Source organism: Ambystoma mexicanum, chromosome 2p (assembly GCF_040938575.1).
Source record: "Ambystoma mexicanum isolate Mex_15411 chromosome 2p, UKY_AmexF1_1, whole genome shotgun sequence".
NCBI lineage: Eukaryota > Metazoa > Chordata > Amphibia > Caudata > Ambystomatidae > Ambystoma > Ambystoma mexicanum.
Window position 1 is genome coordinate 1,445,294,470 of NC_090923.1, and position 18,651 is coordinate 1,445,313,120.

Here is an 18,651-nt window from a genome sequence, read left to right on the forward strand (position 1 = left end):
TGGGGAACCCCTCGAGTAGATCTGTGTGTGTCCATTATGAACAGGAAATGCGACCTGTTCTGCTCCAAGGAATTTCCTCACTGTGGAATGGGAAATTTCCCTCCTATTCACATTCCCACCAGTCCCTTTTATTCCTCATGTTATCAGGAGGTTGAGAAAGTTTGAGAGGTACATGATCCTGATTGCTCCAGATTGGGCCAGAAGGACGGGGTTCCTGGACCTTTTTGACATGTCCATATGCCCTCCAGTCCGTCTTTTACAGAGAGTGGACCTACTCTCGCAAGAGGGAGGCCATCTTCTTCACCCAGGTATCAGAACTCTGAACCTTCACACCTGGTTTCTCAGAGGTGAAGATATAAAGATTCGGACCACCTGGAAGATGAGATGGAGGTGTTGCTTTTGAACAGAAGACCGGCAACAGAATCACCATACCGCTGCCATTGGAATTAGTTTTGCAGCTGGTGTAGAGCTAAAGATATTGATCCTGTCACTTGGAGTACACCTGCAGCGCTTTCTTTTTTGTATTTGTATATATTAAATTTTGTATAGCACTTTATGCAAAAAGCGCTTTACATTATAACAATAAGAATACATTAGAAGCATGAGTACCAAACGTGAGTCAAATATTCGAGAATAGTACACTGAACAATTTGCTGAGAACTAAGAAAAAGATAACAATAGAGGAAAAGTAAGAAGGAAGTAATAAAGAGCTGTCAGGAGGGAGGATGAAGAAGGTAAGATTTTAAAGAGGAGCGGAAGGAGGCGTAAGAGGAAATCGAGTGGATAAGGAAAAGTAGAGAGTTCCAGTGTAGAGGAGCGAGGAGCTGAAAGGATCGGAAGCAGGAAGGGGCGCAAGGCAATAGTGTAACAGTGAGGAGGAAGAGGTCAGCAGAACGGAGAAGGCGAGGGGGGTGTAGAAGGAGATGAGGGAGGAAAGGTAGGGAGGGGCAAGGTGATGAAGAGATTTAAAAACGAGGAAGTTGAATTTGAGTTGTGAATGAAAGGGAAGCCAACCAGGAGAAAAAAGCGAAGAGGAGATGGAGTCATGAGGAGAGAGTAAGCAAAGAGTATGGATGGCAGAATGATAGAGGGATTTGAAGGGGGCAAGATGAGAGGCATTGAGGCCAAAGACGAGAGCAGAGCAGTAGAATAGACGGGTAAAGATAATGAATGAGATTAAGAGTTTGGTAGCGTGGAAGGTAAGGATTTTGCAAACATTGAAGAGGTGATAGCGACAAGATGGGGAGGTAAGAGAAATGTGGTGAGTAAATGAGAGGTTAGTGTCGAGGTGGAGGCCAAGATTGCGGGCAGAGGTTGAGAAAGGAAGATTGGTAGGGGGGAAGAGGATAAAAGGAGGGGGAGAGGGAGGAGGAAGTGTGTTGGCAGGAAAGAATAAGACTTCAGTCTTGTCAGTGTTGAGGGAGAGAAATTGGGAAGACATCCAGTTTTTGATAGCTGTGAGACAAGAGGAGAGTTTGAGGTGGATGTCAGGAGTGAAGGAAGAGAAGGAGAGGAAAAGCTGGGTATCGTCTGAGTAGAAATGGGTAGAGAGACTGAAGGAAGAGAAAATGGGGGCAAGAAGGGAGGTGTAAAGTGAGAGGAGGAAAGGGGCAAGGACAGAGCCTTGGGGAACCCCAAAGTCAAGCGAGTGAGTAGGGGAGGAACGGCCACCCCAAGAGACAGCAAAAGAACGGTTGGAGAGGTAAGAGGAGAGCCAGTTCAGAACGGAGCCTTTGAGACCAAAGGAGGAAAGAGTGTTGAGGAGTATGGGGTGATCAACAGTGTCAAAGGCAGCAGAGAGGTCTAGTAGAGTGAGAATAGAAGATTGCTTAGAGTAGCGAGCAGTGAGGAGGGAGTTGAGAACGGAGGCAAGAGCAGTTTCAGTGGAAAGTTTGGGGCGGAATCCAGATTGAGTGGGGGGAGGAGTTGAGAGTATACAAGGCGTTCTAGGAGCTTAGAGAGGAATGGTAGAAGAGAGATGTGACAAAAGTTGGAAGCGAGGAGGGGGTTAGCAGAGGTCTTTTTCAGAATGGGGATGATAGTAGCATGTTTGAAGGCTGAAGGAAAGGTAGCAGAGGAGAGACAGTTGTTGAAGAAGGAGGTGAGGTAAGGAATTAGGAGAGGGTAGAATTATTTGGGAATCAGGGGGGGAGAGGATCAGAGGGGGAAGCTGTAGGGTGAGATTTGGACAGGAGGAGGGACACATCAGAATGAGTGATGGGGTGAATTTAGACAAATAGGGGGAAGGGATGGTATGAGGAGGGCAAGGAGGAGAGTAAGAGGGGGAGCGTAGAATGTTTTGGCGTAGAGAGAGTATCTTAGAGGAGAAAAAGTCAGCAAAGTCGGAGGGAGAGAGGGAAGAAGTTGTTGAGTGGTCAGGAGTGGGAGGGGAGAGAAGAGGAGTTAGTGTCTGAAAGATTCGACGAGGGTGAGAAGCTTGAGAGTGGAGAATGTTAGAAAAGTAGGAGCGCTTGGCTGAGCTAAGGCAGGAGTCATAGAGAGAGTGGTAAGAGAAGTAGGAGGCTTGGTTAGCGGGCAAGCAGTGCTTAAGCCAACGTCGCTCAAGGTGACGGAGAAAGTGGCGCATTGACAGGAGGTGAGGGTAAAGCCTGGGTTGAGAGGGTTTGCGGGAGGGGTGGAAAGAGGAGAGAGGGTGAAGTTGATCAAGACTAGTGGAGATGGCGGAGGACAGAGTCGATAAAGCTTTGTTAGCCGAGAGAGAGAGGAAAAGTCAGGAAGTGTGGGGAGGGAGGAGGACCAGGTGTCGAAGAATAGAGAAGGGTTAAAGTTAAGGAAGTCACGTCGAGAGAAGGAGATAGGGGAAGAGAGGTGAGAGGGAGGAGATCGAGGGGGAGTGAGGGAGAATGAGAGTAAAGCATGATCAGAAAGATAATTGGAAAAGGTGGAGACGAAAGAGGAGGAAAAGGAGGAGACAAAGATAAAATCGATAGTGGAGCCAGAAGAGTGGGTAGGAGGAGTAGGGAGGGGAGTGAGAAGTTAGGAGTCGAGAATAGTTAGAAGAGGGGAGGGTTGGTGGGAGGTGGGGAGATGAAGATTGAAGTCACCAAGTACAGTAAGGGACGAGGGGGAGAGGAGGGAAAGGTGGTGGTCAAGGTCTTCATAGAAGGAGGTGGGTGGGCCAGGTGGCCTGTAGATGATTAGAAAGGAAATAGCGTGGAGGAGGAGAAAGATTTACACAGGTAGTCGAAGGAAGGGAAGACAGGAAGAGACGTTGGACAGGGTGAAGATAGGCTTTTAGGATGAAAAAGAAGACCAATGCAGCCCATCAGGGACTGCAGGTAGCTACCATCAAGGAATGCCCGGTGGCATTATCCATTTTTAAACACATGCCACAGTCAACACTCTGACTTTAAGATGTCGATTGTCATTCAATTCCTCAAAGGACTGATAAATACCTTCCCACCGGTCCCTTTTCTGGTGCCGTCCTGGGATTTGAACCTGGTACTAACCTTTTTAATGGGAGATCCATTTGTACCTCTCCACTCTTGTCCTCTCAGGTTATTAACCCTGAAAACCATCTTTTTGGTAGCCATCACTTTTGCTCACAGAGTGAGTGAGCTACAGGATTTGTCATGCAAACCACCGTTAACTAAGGAGAAGGTAGTTCTGAGGGTTCGTCCCTCCTTCCTTCGCAAGGCGGTATCTGAGTTACATCTGACACAGAAAATAGCTTTACTGGCTTTTTATCCACCTCCTCATCCTTCTAAGGATGAAGAGAGGTTACACAGGCTTGACCCGAAAAGGGCTTTTAGCTTCTACATTTATAGATTGCCAAATGTCAGGCAAGATGACCAACTATTTATTGTTTACACCAGCCATAGGGTAGGCCAAGACGTGACCAAACAAATGTTATTCGTTATTGCGTTGGATCATCCTATGCATTTCGGAGTGCTACTCCACTGCGGGAAAATATGTCCCAGAAAACCTAAGAGCCATTCTACCAGAGGAGTGGCATTTACTTTGGCTCTCCAAAGAGGTGTTCGAGTGCAGGACATTTGCAATGCTGCAACTTTGACCTCACTACATACCTTCTCAAAGCATTACTGCTTGAACACTGTCAGGCCAGGACGCTCAATTTAGATTAGCGGTTCTGCACAATATCAATCTATAATTAGAACATAATACAAAATCAGCTTCTCTCACCTCCATCTACAAAACTGCTATGGGAATCTATCTAAAATGAGCAATCCCTGGGAGGACACAATCCATTAGAAGAACAAATTACCTACCCCCCTATAATGTTCTTTCTACTGGATGTTCCTCCCCCAGATTCCTCATCATCCTCTCAGCCTACCCCTCTGACTGTGAGTGAATTTTTTAATATACTTCTCTCTTTCAATGCCCATGCAGGTTATATAATCCTCAAGTCGGCTGTGCAGAAAGAGGGAAAAACTAAGAACTGAGGCAACAGGCACAGTGCATGCTTATTATACGATCATCAGCTTCACGTTAACTGTCAGTGTCACAATTCACTCCATTCGCTCCCATTCCCGCCACTTGGGGGCCTGATTTGGGGTTTATTCCCTACTGGACCTTCCTTCCGGACTTCATGAGATAGTGCTGTGGTGAATTGGGAGAGATAATTCCATATTTTCCCTTCCGGATCCATTACAGGTTTTTGGCAGCCAGTATGCTGCTTTAATCAAAGGTCTATGCTTCCCAGAATGCCTGGCTCACTGCTTCATCTCCACTCTTTCAGGACAAGGTTGGGTGGAGGATAAGGAGCACCTGTGGCTGGAAGGTGCAGCAAGAAGCACACTTGAGGCGTGTGCTCGTTAGCCAGCTTTAAAAGCCTCAGTTTGCTTCAGTCCAGTGCTGGTCATTGATGCAGTATTCCTGTTTGTGACTGGTGCCTTGTTCCTGGTTCTTAGCTTAGTGTCTAGTTCCTAGTTTCTAATTTCTCGTTCCCTTTTGCCCGGATTTCGAATTTAGTGTGCTTATTCGTTATTTCTGCTTCCTGGATTCCCTTTCTATCTTCCTCAGTTTTGCAGTCAGCACTTCCCATTGCTTTCCTTTTTCTGTGCAGGACAATTTGTCTGTGTTCTTTATTCCTTTGACTTTGCCCTATTCAGCAGCGAAATCGTGATCCTTTAGTCACTCCTCATTTATCGATTTAGTATTTTGTCACAGTTTGCCTTTCCTTCCCTGGGTGGGAGGGGGGAGGTTTTGCCCTTGTAATTTCGCTTTCCCTGTTCCTGTTCCTCTACTTTCTCTTGGTGTCTGTTCCAGGGTTCCCTTTGTTCCCTATTGATTGTTAGGTGTGGTGTGCTGCTGAAGCCAGCTCACGTGTGAATGCCTATGTTTTCCTCACTATTCTGTAATCACTATTCCTACTTGTCCCTTGTCAGGGGTCTGATTTATCAAGTTATCCTCCCTTTGCTGTTATAGCCTTTCTGGGTTCCTGTTTGATCAACAGGGTTTGTGGACTTTGCTGACATTTCAGGTGATATTTCTCACCCTCAAGAGTATTGTCTTTAAATTACCTTATACAATACCATCAAGAGTGTTAGCTCACAGATCTGTTGTTGCATGCTCTGTATGTGGCTTAGCGCTGACAGAACATGTAACAGCAATTGTGGGTAAGGAGCTTGCAACTTTCTTTGTAATCATGAGGAGCTTCTTAGCACTTACCCTACATCCCTTTTCATATATTTGTATTCTTATCACGCTCTACTTGCACATCCTGGGTTTTAGTGTACATGTGTCTTGGTTCCTAAGAGTATGTTGTTTGACTCAAAGCTATTCATTGTGTGATCCTATGCACATTTCCCTTGCCATATTCACTGCCTTTGTCCTCTCATGACAGTGGAGGGACATCGACACAATGCCGCCCAGCGCCCTCTGTATTCTAAAAACTTTCTGAAACTGCTAAGCAGGATATGAATATATCTTAGATGAGGAATCCATCTCAGGAATATCCAGTAGAAAGAACATTACCAGGTGTAAGAAATATGTTCCACCGAGCAATAAGTAATTTGTTCTTCTGCAAGAACACCATTGTGAGATGAGCCCCATCTCTCATGGATCCCCACAAGGAGAGTTCAATCCCTCTATGCTAGGTTATGCATGGCCCAATTCCTTGTGCAAGATCAGTGGGAAATTGGGACTGGTGAGCTTCGTGAAGTGGAAACACTTACCTGCTTCTTTTTTTCTGTTATTGTTTGAGACAGAGGCACAGTGTTGACTGTGAGCAAAATACGCGTCAAGCAGCTAACACCATAGCACAAGCATTGTCCTTGATTTCTTCATCAAAGAATCATGCTGTAGTCTTCGCCAATTAGTATTATTTGAGCAAGGCTTGAGGTCACAGGGAGTGCCTGGTTACCACAACTTGATTCTGTTTGAAGGAGAAGCTGTTGGTCAGTGTCATTGTATAATTTGTATGTGCTGTATTTAAGACAGAATAATTGTGATTTCAAAGATATGTTTGCTGTATTTAATTGTCTGTATCTGTTTTATGAGGGATCCAAACAGCTCTCTTAGTCTCTTTTATGTCAATAGCGGTAATGCTTTTTTGGTTGCCCTACTCAGATGTGTGCCCTTTTATAATCTACTTTTCATTCAGTCACAGTTGATTATGTCCCTTGGCTGTCAGATATTTAGACTGTTTGCCTTGGCTGTCAACGTTATTACCACTTATCGAAGGTGGTTGATTGCCTATTGTGCAGTACACAGTCTTGTCTTATGGTAGAGCCACATATTAAGAAGACAAAACCACCTTAGTTAGTATTGTTATTATTTGGTCCTCATTCATGGCTCAAACATACATCCAGTTGACTTTTGACTAGCATGGCACCATTTTCATTTTGTTCAAGAAGTGGCCTAGGACAGATTTTTAAAACATACAAAGAATATCTAAAAGCCTGCATTTTGTTAGCTTATCTGCATACATGCAGAAGTTATTCTTTATAGTTTGGGTTCCGTGGGCATTTTTATTTGGGTTCTGTTCTTTCCTGTTACATGCAACCCCTTTACCATGGATGTCAGCTTAAGATTGGAACCCATATAGCAAGGTTATTGCTAACTAAAACCTTATTGAATTGGATGCTATTTAATCTTCAGCTGAGACTGGCAGAAAGGGTGTTTTGCTTTTCAGACACGCGGAATGACGAAAGACTTACTCACACTATTACACACACTAAAAGTTCTTGTACTCGGAAAGGCAATAATGTACACTTAGACCATTACTTAGAAAGTAATTGGCTCTTTACAGGCCCTTTATTCACACTTCATACACACACATATGATTAGGGAATAAATGTTAGGTTAGGTTATGTTATGTGTGTGCTTCTAACGCGCCGAAAGCTCGCATGCATCAGGGTGCGGGGAAATCAAAGGAGAAATAATGTTGCATGATACTTTCTGTTTAACTAAGTCAGAGAAATTATGAATGGTCAGCACATGTTATAGGAACAAGAAGGTTTTGAGCAATTTCCTGAACCTTAAATAATTCCCTTCTTGCCGTAATGGCATAGGCAGCTTGTTCCAAACTTGTGCGCCCTTGACTGGAAAGGATTTCCCTCGCCCGAGTACTCGATTTACGCGAGGAATTTCAAGGTACCCCTGTTCTACTGATCTTAGGCATTTTAGCCTGTATAAAGGGAAAATTGTTTCTTGAAATAGCTTGGGGCCTCTCCATATATACATCTATGAATTAACGTTGTGGCCTTGAATTTGACTCTTTCCTCCACTCTTAGCCAATGAAGGGCTCTTCCCCCTGTGGTTACATGTTCTCTATTTTTAATGCCCTTGATTATGCGCACTGCATCATTTTCCATGACTTCACACTTTTGTATCTCCCTCTTTGTGGCTCCCAACAGTAGCGCATTGCCATAATCAAGACATGCCAATATGATGGCTCTTGCAATGGTGGCAGCGTTTACTTCATTGATAAATGGTCTTATGGCTCTCAGGAGACGCAAATAGTAAGCATTGTTTTTCTGTAGATAGCTAACCTGAGACTCCGATCCTACTGATGGCTTCCACCATTATCCGAAGCGCTTTGACTTGGGTCATCACAAAGATTTTAGCCTCTTTGATTGTGAAAGTCTTGTGTTCTATCCTCAGCTTTGCTCTAACTTGTTTTTGCAATTGATTACACATGACTACTGAACAAGAATGACCATAACAAGCACACATCACCATTAGGGCAGTTGTAGGACAAAGCTTCATCTCCGCCACAACAACACTACCCAGTCCCAAGGCAGGTAGGCAGAGTGATCACGCATCAACTCACGGGGTCTGGAGCGGAGCGTCCTCCCTCTGAGTGAGACTTCAACACCCAGGGTTCCAATTCTCTGCCTCCTCATAGGGACCTTTTCCTCTTAAGGGGGACAAATCCCCGCCCATCATAGGTTGCAGACTGCCCCTGGCCGAAGGACAGACAGCATGCATGGGAGGCAAGAGTGGAAAAATCCAGACAGTGGAAAAGCCCAGCTCTTCTTCCGCACACTCGTTTCCAGCACTCCTTATCAATGCACCTGCACATCTCTGACTCCCCCCTCGGCTCATCCTTGAGCAAACAATACGCAACCTATTCTACACAGAGAGACTTTCCTCCTCCCCAGTCTCTTTTGTGATGTTTTTTTCTGCTCCCTCTGGTGGTTTGGGGGAAAGCATCCTCAGCAATGCGCGGAGTGGGTCAGATACATTACGACTGAAGTCTGAGCAGAACGGAGACTTGTGCTCCGAACCTTAGCGGCACGCTAGATGGTGGTGTTGCACACTTTGTATCTGATGGTTGAGCGTACGCCTTCTGGGTCCCTAGCCCGAAACAGCGATTGCTCCGGGTGGCTGCTTTTGTATGAGCAGGCTTGAGCAGGGAGCAGGCACTGAGAAAGGTGAGCTTTTGATATCGCACACCATCTATCCGACAGCTCAGAGTGAGCCTTGTTGGTCCATAGCCTAGTACAGCAGCTGTACCGAGGAGTTGAGCATTTTCTCTGTTTGAAGTCTGGCCGTGGGGAGGCCTTCTCTACCCCGATGACTTTAGGGCCCTGGCTGTTAGGGCGATCGCAGCATTGTTGTGCTACAGCGGTATCAGCGTAGCCATTGCTTTCTTGGTGTGGGGACGGGAGTCTGGTAGGAGCTGTTAGTGGATAGCACAGTGTTTTGAAGAACCCTGCCTATGTATTTTGGAGTCTTGTTTGGGGAACCCTAGGATGAGGCGACGGGCACTGTACCTCCAGGCCCGGAGTTCCTGTGATGAGACCTGTGTAGACAAGGGTGACTGGGGAGCAACATCATCTCTTGAGACTCTCCCCAAACATAAGACCCCTCCACCCCTCTGGATGAGGTATAAAGGTCCTTCTCCAGATACCACATAAACTGAAGTATAAATCTTAGCAGGTAATGGCCCAGGTTCACGCTCATTAGGGATTTCGGAGCCGAAGGGCATGGTGCTATCCATGGCAGATGTACAGGCACTTCTTCTGGTAATAAGGGTGGACGTTCAGAAGGTCACTGAGGTGCTATCCCACAGTATTTCGGAGTTGGACAGTCATCTTCAAAGGTTTGACACGCGCTTGGAAGAGCTGGAGGACAAACAGTGTGAGCAGCTTGAGGCAAGGGTTGCCGGGTTAGAGTACTCTATGTCGCAGATCGTTGAGAGGCAGGAGGATGCAGAAAATAGATCTTGCCGCAACATCGGTGTACGGGGCATCCCTGTCTCAGTCAGGGATAGTGAACTGGAAGCTTTCATTGAGAATCCCTTCAAATCCACTTTGGGGGAGGCGAGAGCGAGGAGGCCATCCAGTTAGATCGCACACATAGGGTCTATACGACATTCCAACAGAGCTGGAAATCGATCCCAGATGTGTTAACAAGGCTGAGTTTTTATTAGTCCAAGGATTTTCTTTTTTTTTTTATCCAGCAGGTGGTAGTGGGTTAAAGCCAAGAGTAGGCTGTGTGAGTGATGTTAAGGCTTTTCTGATCTATCCTTTATATGGCCATTAGGTTTTGTGAGAAGTAAGAAGAAGAGAAGAGGTATCCTAGCCCAAACGGGGTAGAAGGTGGCGCCGCGTAGCATTGTCTCGTCCAGTGCAGATAAATAAGTGAAGATAAAGAGAAAATAGTAGGGGTCTCGTATATTGAGTAGACTCGGAGTAGTTATTTAGAATATTCTTTTTCCGCGTGAGCAAGAATTCTTGGGAAAGATTAAGAGGGTGTAAGAGGTGGGGAGTGAATGAGAAGAGTAGCCAGCGGGGGAGGATAAAAAGTGTTCAGTAACGGGAACAAGGGGGAGATAAAAGCGTGCAGGTAGTGCACGTTATGTGTTATATTTCTTTTTTGTCCATTATTGTCGCGTATTTCAAAATGTGTAAGTGATTTGTTGGTAAGGGGTTGTATATGCAAAAGTGAACTATTAAGATTGGAAATGCAATGATTACAAAGGTAACGTTGAATATTGATGCACAATAACTGTCAGTAATTGAGAAACGCTTAATATATAGGTCATGTGCCACACGCACAGCCTCCTTTAAACACTGATTTACCCGTTCCACCACACCATTGGCTTCGGGATTATATGAAGCAGTTCTTTAATGCCAAATACCATATGTCTCTGAAAATCCTGAGATCTCTCACCCACAGATTGGCATCCATTATTAGTCAAGACACTCCCGGGATAACCCTTACTGTTGAACACCTTCCTCCATGAACTGTATCAATTTCTGTGTTGGCACCTCTCTCACCACTTTCACCTCAATCCATCTTAAAAACAATTCAACCAAAATAACCACATACCTCCCATCCAGCCCCATATCTACAGGACCAAGAATATCCATAGCAAACTTTAATTTTGCCTCTACCTTGCCATCAATATTTTGCCACCAATAATCAGGCCTCAATAACCCTTTGTCCTAGACATATTCCCCAGGTGTGCAATGTTTATTAATTTCGACCTGAGACTACTCGGCACAGCAAAATCGCAGAGAATAGGTTTTCAGGGAGCACAGGTGTCGTATCAAGACCTATCTTCGTTGACACTCCGGAAACATAAGAGTTTGCAGAGCGTCACCACCTGGCATCCTGAAAAGAACTTTCTGTACTGATAGGGCTTCCCCTTTAAACTTTATTTTGAAGTGGCTGGTTAGACTAGGTCAATCTCGTCGCCAGAAGAAGCCAAGGATCTTTGGGGTCAGGGCCTGATGGAGGAACATCTGGATCCGGACTCATAGCGAGGTGTTTTTGCAGGAAACCTACCTCTTCAGTGAAACACTAGACGCCTGGTGAGCAGGCATTATAATTGAAATGCTTTGCATGCATGGCCTCTAACACTAGAGGTGTTGTGATTCGTATTCGTTTTAAGATACAGTTTACAATAAATTGAAGTCCTGAGAGACCCAGAAGGCTGCTACTTATTAATTAAACTTCAGCTCGGTCGGCGCGTGTTTTCACTGGTGTCTGTGTATGCTCCTAATGAGATGCAGGACTCCTTCGCAGGGGATTCTAATTGTGTCCTTGATGTACAGCTAGATAAAACCTCTCATCCCACCAACACAGTTGGGCGTAATATGCAACCCCTAGCTAGGATCTTGCGGGTGTGCTCTTTAATTGAACTATGTTTTTTTTCACTAAACAGAGAGGGATTATACCATTTAATCTCGTGCTCATAGATGCTTCTCGAGGCTCGATATAATATTAGCATCGTCGAGCTCGCCCTCTTTTGTAGACAGGGTTACGATTGGTCGCAAGTATCTCTCCGATCATGCGCCAGCCGAGATGGTCATATTGGGCCTTCCTCAACCTACCCCCCATACACACCATTTGGAGATTTAATGATATGCTTTTGAAATATGTGATGGTTACAGCAGAGATTCAGGAGACGTTGACTTAAGTATTTTGAAGAAAATGCTATGGGTGACATAAGAAAAACTTCGGCATATATGAAAACTCGGCAGAGGCAGATGGAGAGGCTTGAGGCAGAGGTAGCAGCATGTGAAGGGGAGGTTAAATGGGGTGGTAGTAGGAAGGGGCTTGGGGTACTCAAGATTGCTCGTAGTCAGCTTGAGGCGTGATGTGCCAAGCGATCAGCCCAATCTCTGCTTACAACTAAACATTCCTATTACACATGAGGAAATAAAGCCAATAGGTTCCTAGTAGCAAAACTTAGAAGACAGGCCCCCTTTATTATGTTCCCTGCCTGCAGGATGACAAGGTACATGACTAATATGGGGAGGAGTGCAAATTGCATTTGGTAGAGCTGCTTTGTGGTGACCCATTACCGTGAGCTGCTTTGTGGTGACCCAAGAGTAGGTGATGCTCAGGATAATGTTCAGCTTCCACAAGTTGGGGAGCAGGAAAAGGAGGACCTAGACTCTCCTATAACGCAGGAAGAGGTATTAAGTGCAATAAGTGCCTTATCGAAAAATAAGGCTTTGGGTTCAGATGGCTTCACAAATGTATATCACAAGGCATTCAAGACTGTCCTGGCCCCTCATATGATCAGAATATTTAACTCCTTCCTTGAGTCAGGGAGGGGTTACGGCATCCATGATGGATTCCCTGACCACACTTGCACTGAAGCCCAGTAAGGACCATAAGAAGCTGGTGTTCTATAGACCCATTGCCCTGCTTAACGGGGATGCAAAGGTGTACACTAAGGTCATAGCCAAATGCCTAATGCGTATGCTTCCGCACTTGATTGGTCCTGATCAATCGGGGTTTATTATCAATAGGGACACTAGTGATAACATTCAGAGGCTGGTGAATGTGATATACTGGGCGCACAGGACGGGCCAACAGATTGGCATTGCAGATTTGGATTCTCATAAGGCGCTTGACTCTAATGACTGGGCATATATTGGTTGGGTGTTGGTTGCATTTGGGTTTGGGACCCACTTTCAGAGGTTTGTGCAGGCTGGGTATCAGAATCTTGCTACCAAAGTCAAACTAAATAAACAGTGCTCAGCCTGATCGACATTGGTAGGAGGACTTGTCAGGGTTATCCTCTGCCCCAGAACATATGTGCATTGGCGTTATGAGAGCCCAGGCTGACATAAAGGGGGTCGACTGTGGGGGGTACAGAACTAAAATTGTGCTATATGCCGATGGTATCGCCCTTACTTCAAGCAAGATTGCCTCCCCATACCCTGCTGCGTTGAAGGTTCTTAACAAATTTGAAGCAGTGTTGGGATTTCAGATTAATGGGGACGAGTTTCAAGGCCTAGATGTCTCACTCTGGGGAGGAATTATTGGAAGTGCAGAGCTTGTCTCAGATGTCTTGGTCAGAGGAGCCCATTAACTATCTGGGCATTCATCTGCCGCCTGAGGTCCATTCGCTCTATGAGGCGAATATCCCTGGCTTGATGAGGGCATATGAGGAGGACTTGAAGCCCTCGGATCAGCAAGAGGTGTCCTGTATGGGTAGGATTACAGCAGTGAACATGTCCCTGGTGCCATGAGTACTGTACATGTTCCGAACCCTGCCTATGTGGATTCCTCTCCCTACTCTCAATAGAATTCAGGGTGAGATATTAACTTTTGTATGGGGTAGGAAGAGACCACAGATTCGAAGGAAGGTTGCAGAGCCAACAGTTGGGAGGTCTAGGGGTGCCAGATATTAAAAAGTACTTTCAAGCAGCTCAGATAGTGCAGATGCTTGAGTGGGGAGCATATGGGGAATCAAGAAGCTGGAGGGATATCGAACATGCAGCTACAGCTTCGCCTTTGAGACACCTCCTGTCTCTAAGCAGTAAGACTAGGTTGGCAGGCGGTGCTCTCCTCTTTGCCACGAGAGTTTCTGTTGAACATTGGGATAGGGCGATGCGGATGAGCGGGGTCTCACCAGGTTGGGACTTTTGTCTTCAGTCCTACTGAATGCTGATTTTAGCATGAGCTTTGTAGAATGGGAGGGGCGGGGGGTCTTAATCTTGGGAGCCCTATATTCAGACTCTCTGCCGTTCTCATTTGAGGATTTTAATTTGCAGTTTGGTGTGGGATGAATGTGAGTGTTTTTGCTATGTACAGTTGCAGTATTGGATCTCACAACACAGGACTTGAGAAGTGGGAAGCCAACCACCGAAGGGTCTAGAACTGACGCTTAAAGACGGTGAATCATCTAAGAAAATCTCTAAAATCTATCAGCTTTTGCAGGGACATCTGCCTTCTGATTCACCTTCTTATATGAATGAATGGAGGGAAGAGTTGGTGTGCCAATCGAGCAGGAGGATTCGATTCATGTATGGGATAGGTCACAAAGGTCTTTGAAATGTATCATGATTAGGGAAAATGCATTCAAAATCTGCGCGAGATGGTATTTGACACCACAAAGATTGAGCAAAATAAGTCAGGGTCTGTCACCAATGTGTTGAAGGGGATGTGGCGTGGAGCGGGACCTGGGTCATTTGTGGTGGAACTAACCTGTGATTACGATTTTCTGGAAAAAGGTCATCTCAGAAATAAAAAATATTGCAGGGTGGTCTTTCCCATGGGATCCGTCATGTGTTGTTTTGGGTAACGTTGACCTGGAGGGGGGATATCCCATGTCCGGGGAAAGAGCGTCTTTGATCACCCATTTGCTTCAGGCTGCATGGTGGTGATTGTGGGCCAGTGGAAGGACCCTAAGGGCCAGCAGTAGCATATTGGTGGGTAAAGATCTGGGAGGTCTTGGCTATGCTGGGGAACTTCCAGGGCTATTTACAAGTGTGGTCTCCCTTCATTGAATTTGTGAGGGATAGAGAACATGTGTTTTACAGGCCGAATCTCTTGAAACAATTTTCATTACTTTAGGGGCGGGCTGCTGCAGGGAGGAAGGGTGAGTCTGGGGACTAAACACCTACGTGACTGTGATGTAGCACCTTCTTTATTATGTTGTTGTTTTGTGGGGGGTGGTACTACTAAGCACAATTCTCCTGTTATGTTTATGTTGTATAACACGATGGAACAGGTTTATTTAGGTGTTAGCACGCTGATATGCAATGTCTTCAGAAAGGTTTGAAAAATGCTAAATAAAGCTTGTTTAAAAAAAATCCTAAATTGCAACCGGGTATCGATAGTCACTTACATAAAGAGATTCTTCAGAAAACCTATTGAGCGGGTCTACCTTTTGAGAAGTTTAGAAAAGGTCAGCGAATCTTTCACATTGAGATGTGTAGAAGGCCTCTGTGACAGTATTCATTTTCCACATCCGCTCATCTCACTAGTCACTGCTTAGGTATAATACCCTACCCTGAATATAAAGAAAAAAAGGGCACGTATTGGGACAGAATTTGATTTGTACAGCTCACGTCATTAAGTAAATTGCTTTTAGTGCATAGGTAATGCTGAACTCTCGGATACTGGAAATGCTGGTCACTGATGCAGACTATCTTTCTCGTTGTAGCCTGATTATCAGTAAGAAGGAACGGATGCTGGTAAAAGGTTCTGGATTTCATCTCGACTTGATGCTGATAGTGGGCATGGGTGGCATCTGTGCAGTATTCGGTTTGCCATGGCTCGCGGCAGCCACTGTGCGTTCAGTAACTCATGCCAATGCCTTAACAGTGATGAGCAAAGCTGTTGCGCCCGGTGATAAGCCAAAGATCCAGGAGGTCAAGGAGCAACGCGTCACCGGACTGCTAGTGGCTGTACTTGTGGGTATGTTAACCACATTACTTCAGATCTATCCACTGAACCACCTTTGGGAATGCTCTTGCATGACTACCACAGTGCTCATAGCCATACATGCAAGTGCATAACATGAGAGAGCAATGCATCCGCTGGCCTAGAATTCTTTTGTGGACTGTATTTTTGTTTTAGTTGTGGGTGTTGGGTGGTTCTTATGTCTATTGCTGGCATTTTCTGCTACTGCAGTATTCAGTATATTATTTATTTTTGTTAATGCAAATTTTAATTTATTTTAAAACAAAACAATCTATAACACAAAAAGGCAGCTTAACAATCAAAGTTTGTACTCGAATCCAAACTGAAACTGTGCCGTTTTCATTTTTATTCAAGGCCAGGAACAAGTACAAGATGCACCAACATTGCCTAACCAGACAACTTAGTCACCCATCCAGCCTCCCCTAGTAAGCAACAGCAATACCAATCCAGTTTGTAAAGGGTCACCAAACGCCACCTTATCTCTGCTTCAAGACTCTTGTACCAAACATTACACTTTTTTATGAGAAGAAATTAGTGACATCTCAGTATAAATTGTTTTTGGTGTGGGTTTCTGTAGTCGGTTTGATATGTTAGTTACTGCAATAGACTTCACGCCAAGCACTGTTTCTGTTTCAAGTAGCAGTTATTTTGTGGTTGGTATTTTTGTTTTCAGGGATGGCTGTCTGATGGCAACTCATTGAACTTTGTGGGTGCGATTTGGTGTTCAGCAGATATTTTTTTGTTTGTTTATTAAATTTGTAAAGCACTTTAGTCAAAGCGCAGTACAAAAATGTATCAAATGGTACAAAATAAGCGATGTTGAATAATATAATACACGGTTAGAACAAGGGCGATAAAGACAAGGAATAAACCACAAAGCAAGAAACGATATGATAGCCAGTAAACTATAGAGATGAACACGTAGCAACATGATGGAGCCAGGCAAGTGGAATTTAAAATAATAAAACTAAACGCTAAGAGGAAAATGAACAATGCATCAGATGATATAAATAGGAGCCAGTGGAACAGTAAAGGCAGTCCGAGTAGCCAAAAGCAAGACGGGACTCCTCACCAGAAGGACCGGCAACAGACATCAATGCCCGCAGTCTGCGGCCCCATCAATCCAGTTCACAACCAGTTCCAGGAGTCAGGAATGTCCAAGGGCGGTCGCATGCACACCCCAGTCCGAGCCCAAATGCCAACTAAGTGCCACTGTGCATGCCTCACCACCAACTCCACGTGGCAAGGCGGTATAGACAGCTCCTCCAAACCCCAGGGAAGGGGGAGAAGAGGAGAGACACAACAGGAAACAGCGAGGCATTAGCCACCGCAATCACACCAGCAATGGCATCGGAACATTGCTGAGATTTAACAAGGAGGCAAGAATGGTCCCCACAGCAGACCAGTGAGCCACAGCAGTTACACAGGTGCAGACGAAGCACAGCCGGCTGACAGAATCCTCCAGGGACAGGAGCAGTAACCTTGACAGCAGCGGATTGTCCGTTCATGGAAAACGAAGTGGGTTCCACAACACCCACTCCACTCCGCTGAAGCCAAGGCACCATCATTCTTGGCATCCCATGTAAGAACACGGGTACACTGGAGACACCAACACCGGCATCCGCCATATGTTCATTCTAGTGGAATCCTTCCTCCCACGGATTCTTATTCTATGATAACTATCCCCAAGCACACCTGCTCTTGGGAAACCTTTCCGGCACCAGGGGGTGCATTACGGCTCTGCCCGACACCCCTATGCCCCTGATGCCAGACATCATGTCTGAACCAGTAGCCAGTATATAGTGAGGTGCTGTATCCCGTGAGCTTAGCTGCTTTTTTTCCGTGCACACAGCTCGCTTCTGAAACACTGCTTCATTTGGAGTTCATTAATTCTCATTTTGTGCCATGCTGAATCTGTCGAAGATTAGGTTTCAATCTCTTCATTGTCTGCGGGCAGGAAAGGTCTGTCTCTGATCCTCACAGAATATACCTGGACTGCCTCGGAGAGAAACACGACTCACAGGACTGTGGGTTGTGCCAGTCGATGCACTCCAAGGCCCTTTGTGAGCAGGCAGCAACACTTTACACCTTTGTACACAAGGATAAAGGAGTCAGATGGTCCAGTTTGAGGTTCCCTGGTTCAGATCATTGAACCGAAGAAAGGTCCCTGGTCTGCAAGGACAAAAAGAAGAAGTAGCACCAGAAGAGGGTGTGTTCCCTCCAGCAGGTCTTCAAAACAATATTCTTCCTCCTAGAGGAAGAGGGGTCCAAAGACTCCTTTGAGCAATAGCCACCACAGGTGCCTTTCCCCACTCAATCCTCTGCACCTGAGAAATAGAAGGTCTTTTCATCTCAAGATGCTCGACATCTTTGCCAAGGTCTCCGGCATAATCAACCACACTCAGACAAGCAGGCAGAGACGCCACAAAAAAGCATGCTACAACTCCTTTGAGCAATAGCCACCCATGTGCCTTTCCCCACTCAATCCTCTGCACCTGAGAAATAGAAGGTCTTTTCATCTAAAGATGCTCGACATCTTTGCCAAGGTCCCCGGCATAATCAACCGCACTCAGACAAACAGGCAGAGACGCCACAAAAAAGCATGCTACAACTCCTTTGAGCAATAGCCACCACAGGTGCCTTTCCCCACTCAATCCTCTGCACCTGAGAAATAGAAGGTCTTTTCAGCTAAAGATGCTCGACATCTTTGCCAAGGCCCCTGACATAATCAACCGCACTCAGACAAGCAGGCAGAGACGCCACAAAAAAGCATGCTACCACGCGGTCTTTGGCTCAGCCACAGCAAACACTGGCAAGGATCTGTCTCCAGGCACCACTGCTCCATCTCACGTCTTTGCTCTTCTGGCCCAGACACCTTTCTCTGTTGTGCCCCTGGTACAGACCACAGTATACTCTGCTCCCTTGGAGCACCTTTATGTCTTGAATCAAAGACATTTATGACTACAAGGTTGACTCTCAATCCCCTTTGGGTTGGAGCACCTCTGCCCCAGGGAAGTTAGGGGCTTCACTGGGTAAGTATAATGAGAG

General features: G+C 45.7%; 1 protein-coding gene across 8 annotated transcripts in view; it reads left to right on the forward strand.

Annotated features, from left to right (window-relative positions):
• Positions 1-18,651, forward strand: part of SLC4A2 (solute carrier family 4 member 2) — a 1,509,271-nt gene that overhangs the window by 1,418,735 nt on the left and 71,885 nt on the right. For all 8 annotated transcript variants that reach the window (XM_069645996.1, XM_069645995.1, XM_069646002.1 and 5 more), the window contains one exon: positions 15,344-15,597. In XM_069645996.1, coding sequence (XP_069502097.1) covers positions 15,344-15,597 — 254 coding nt within the window. The remainder of the gene's footprint in view (positions 1-15,343; positions 15,598-18,651) is intronic.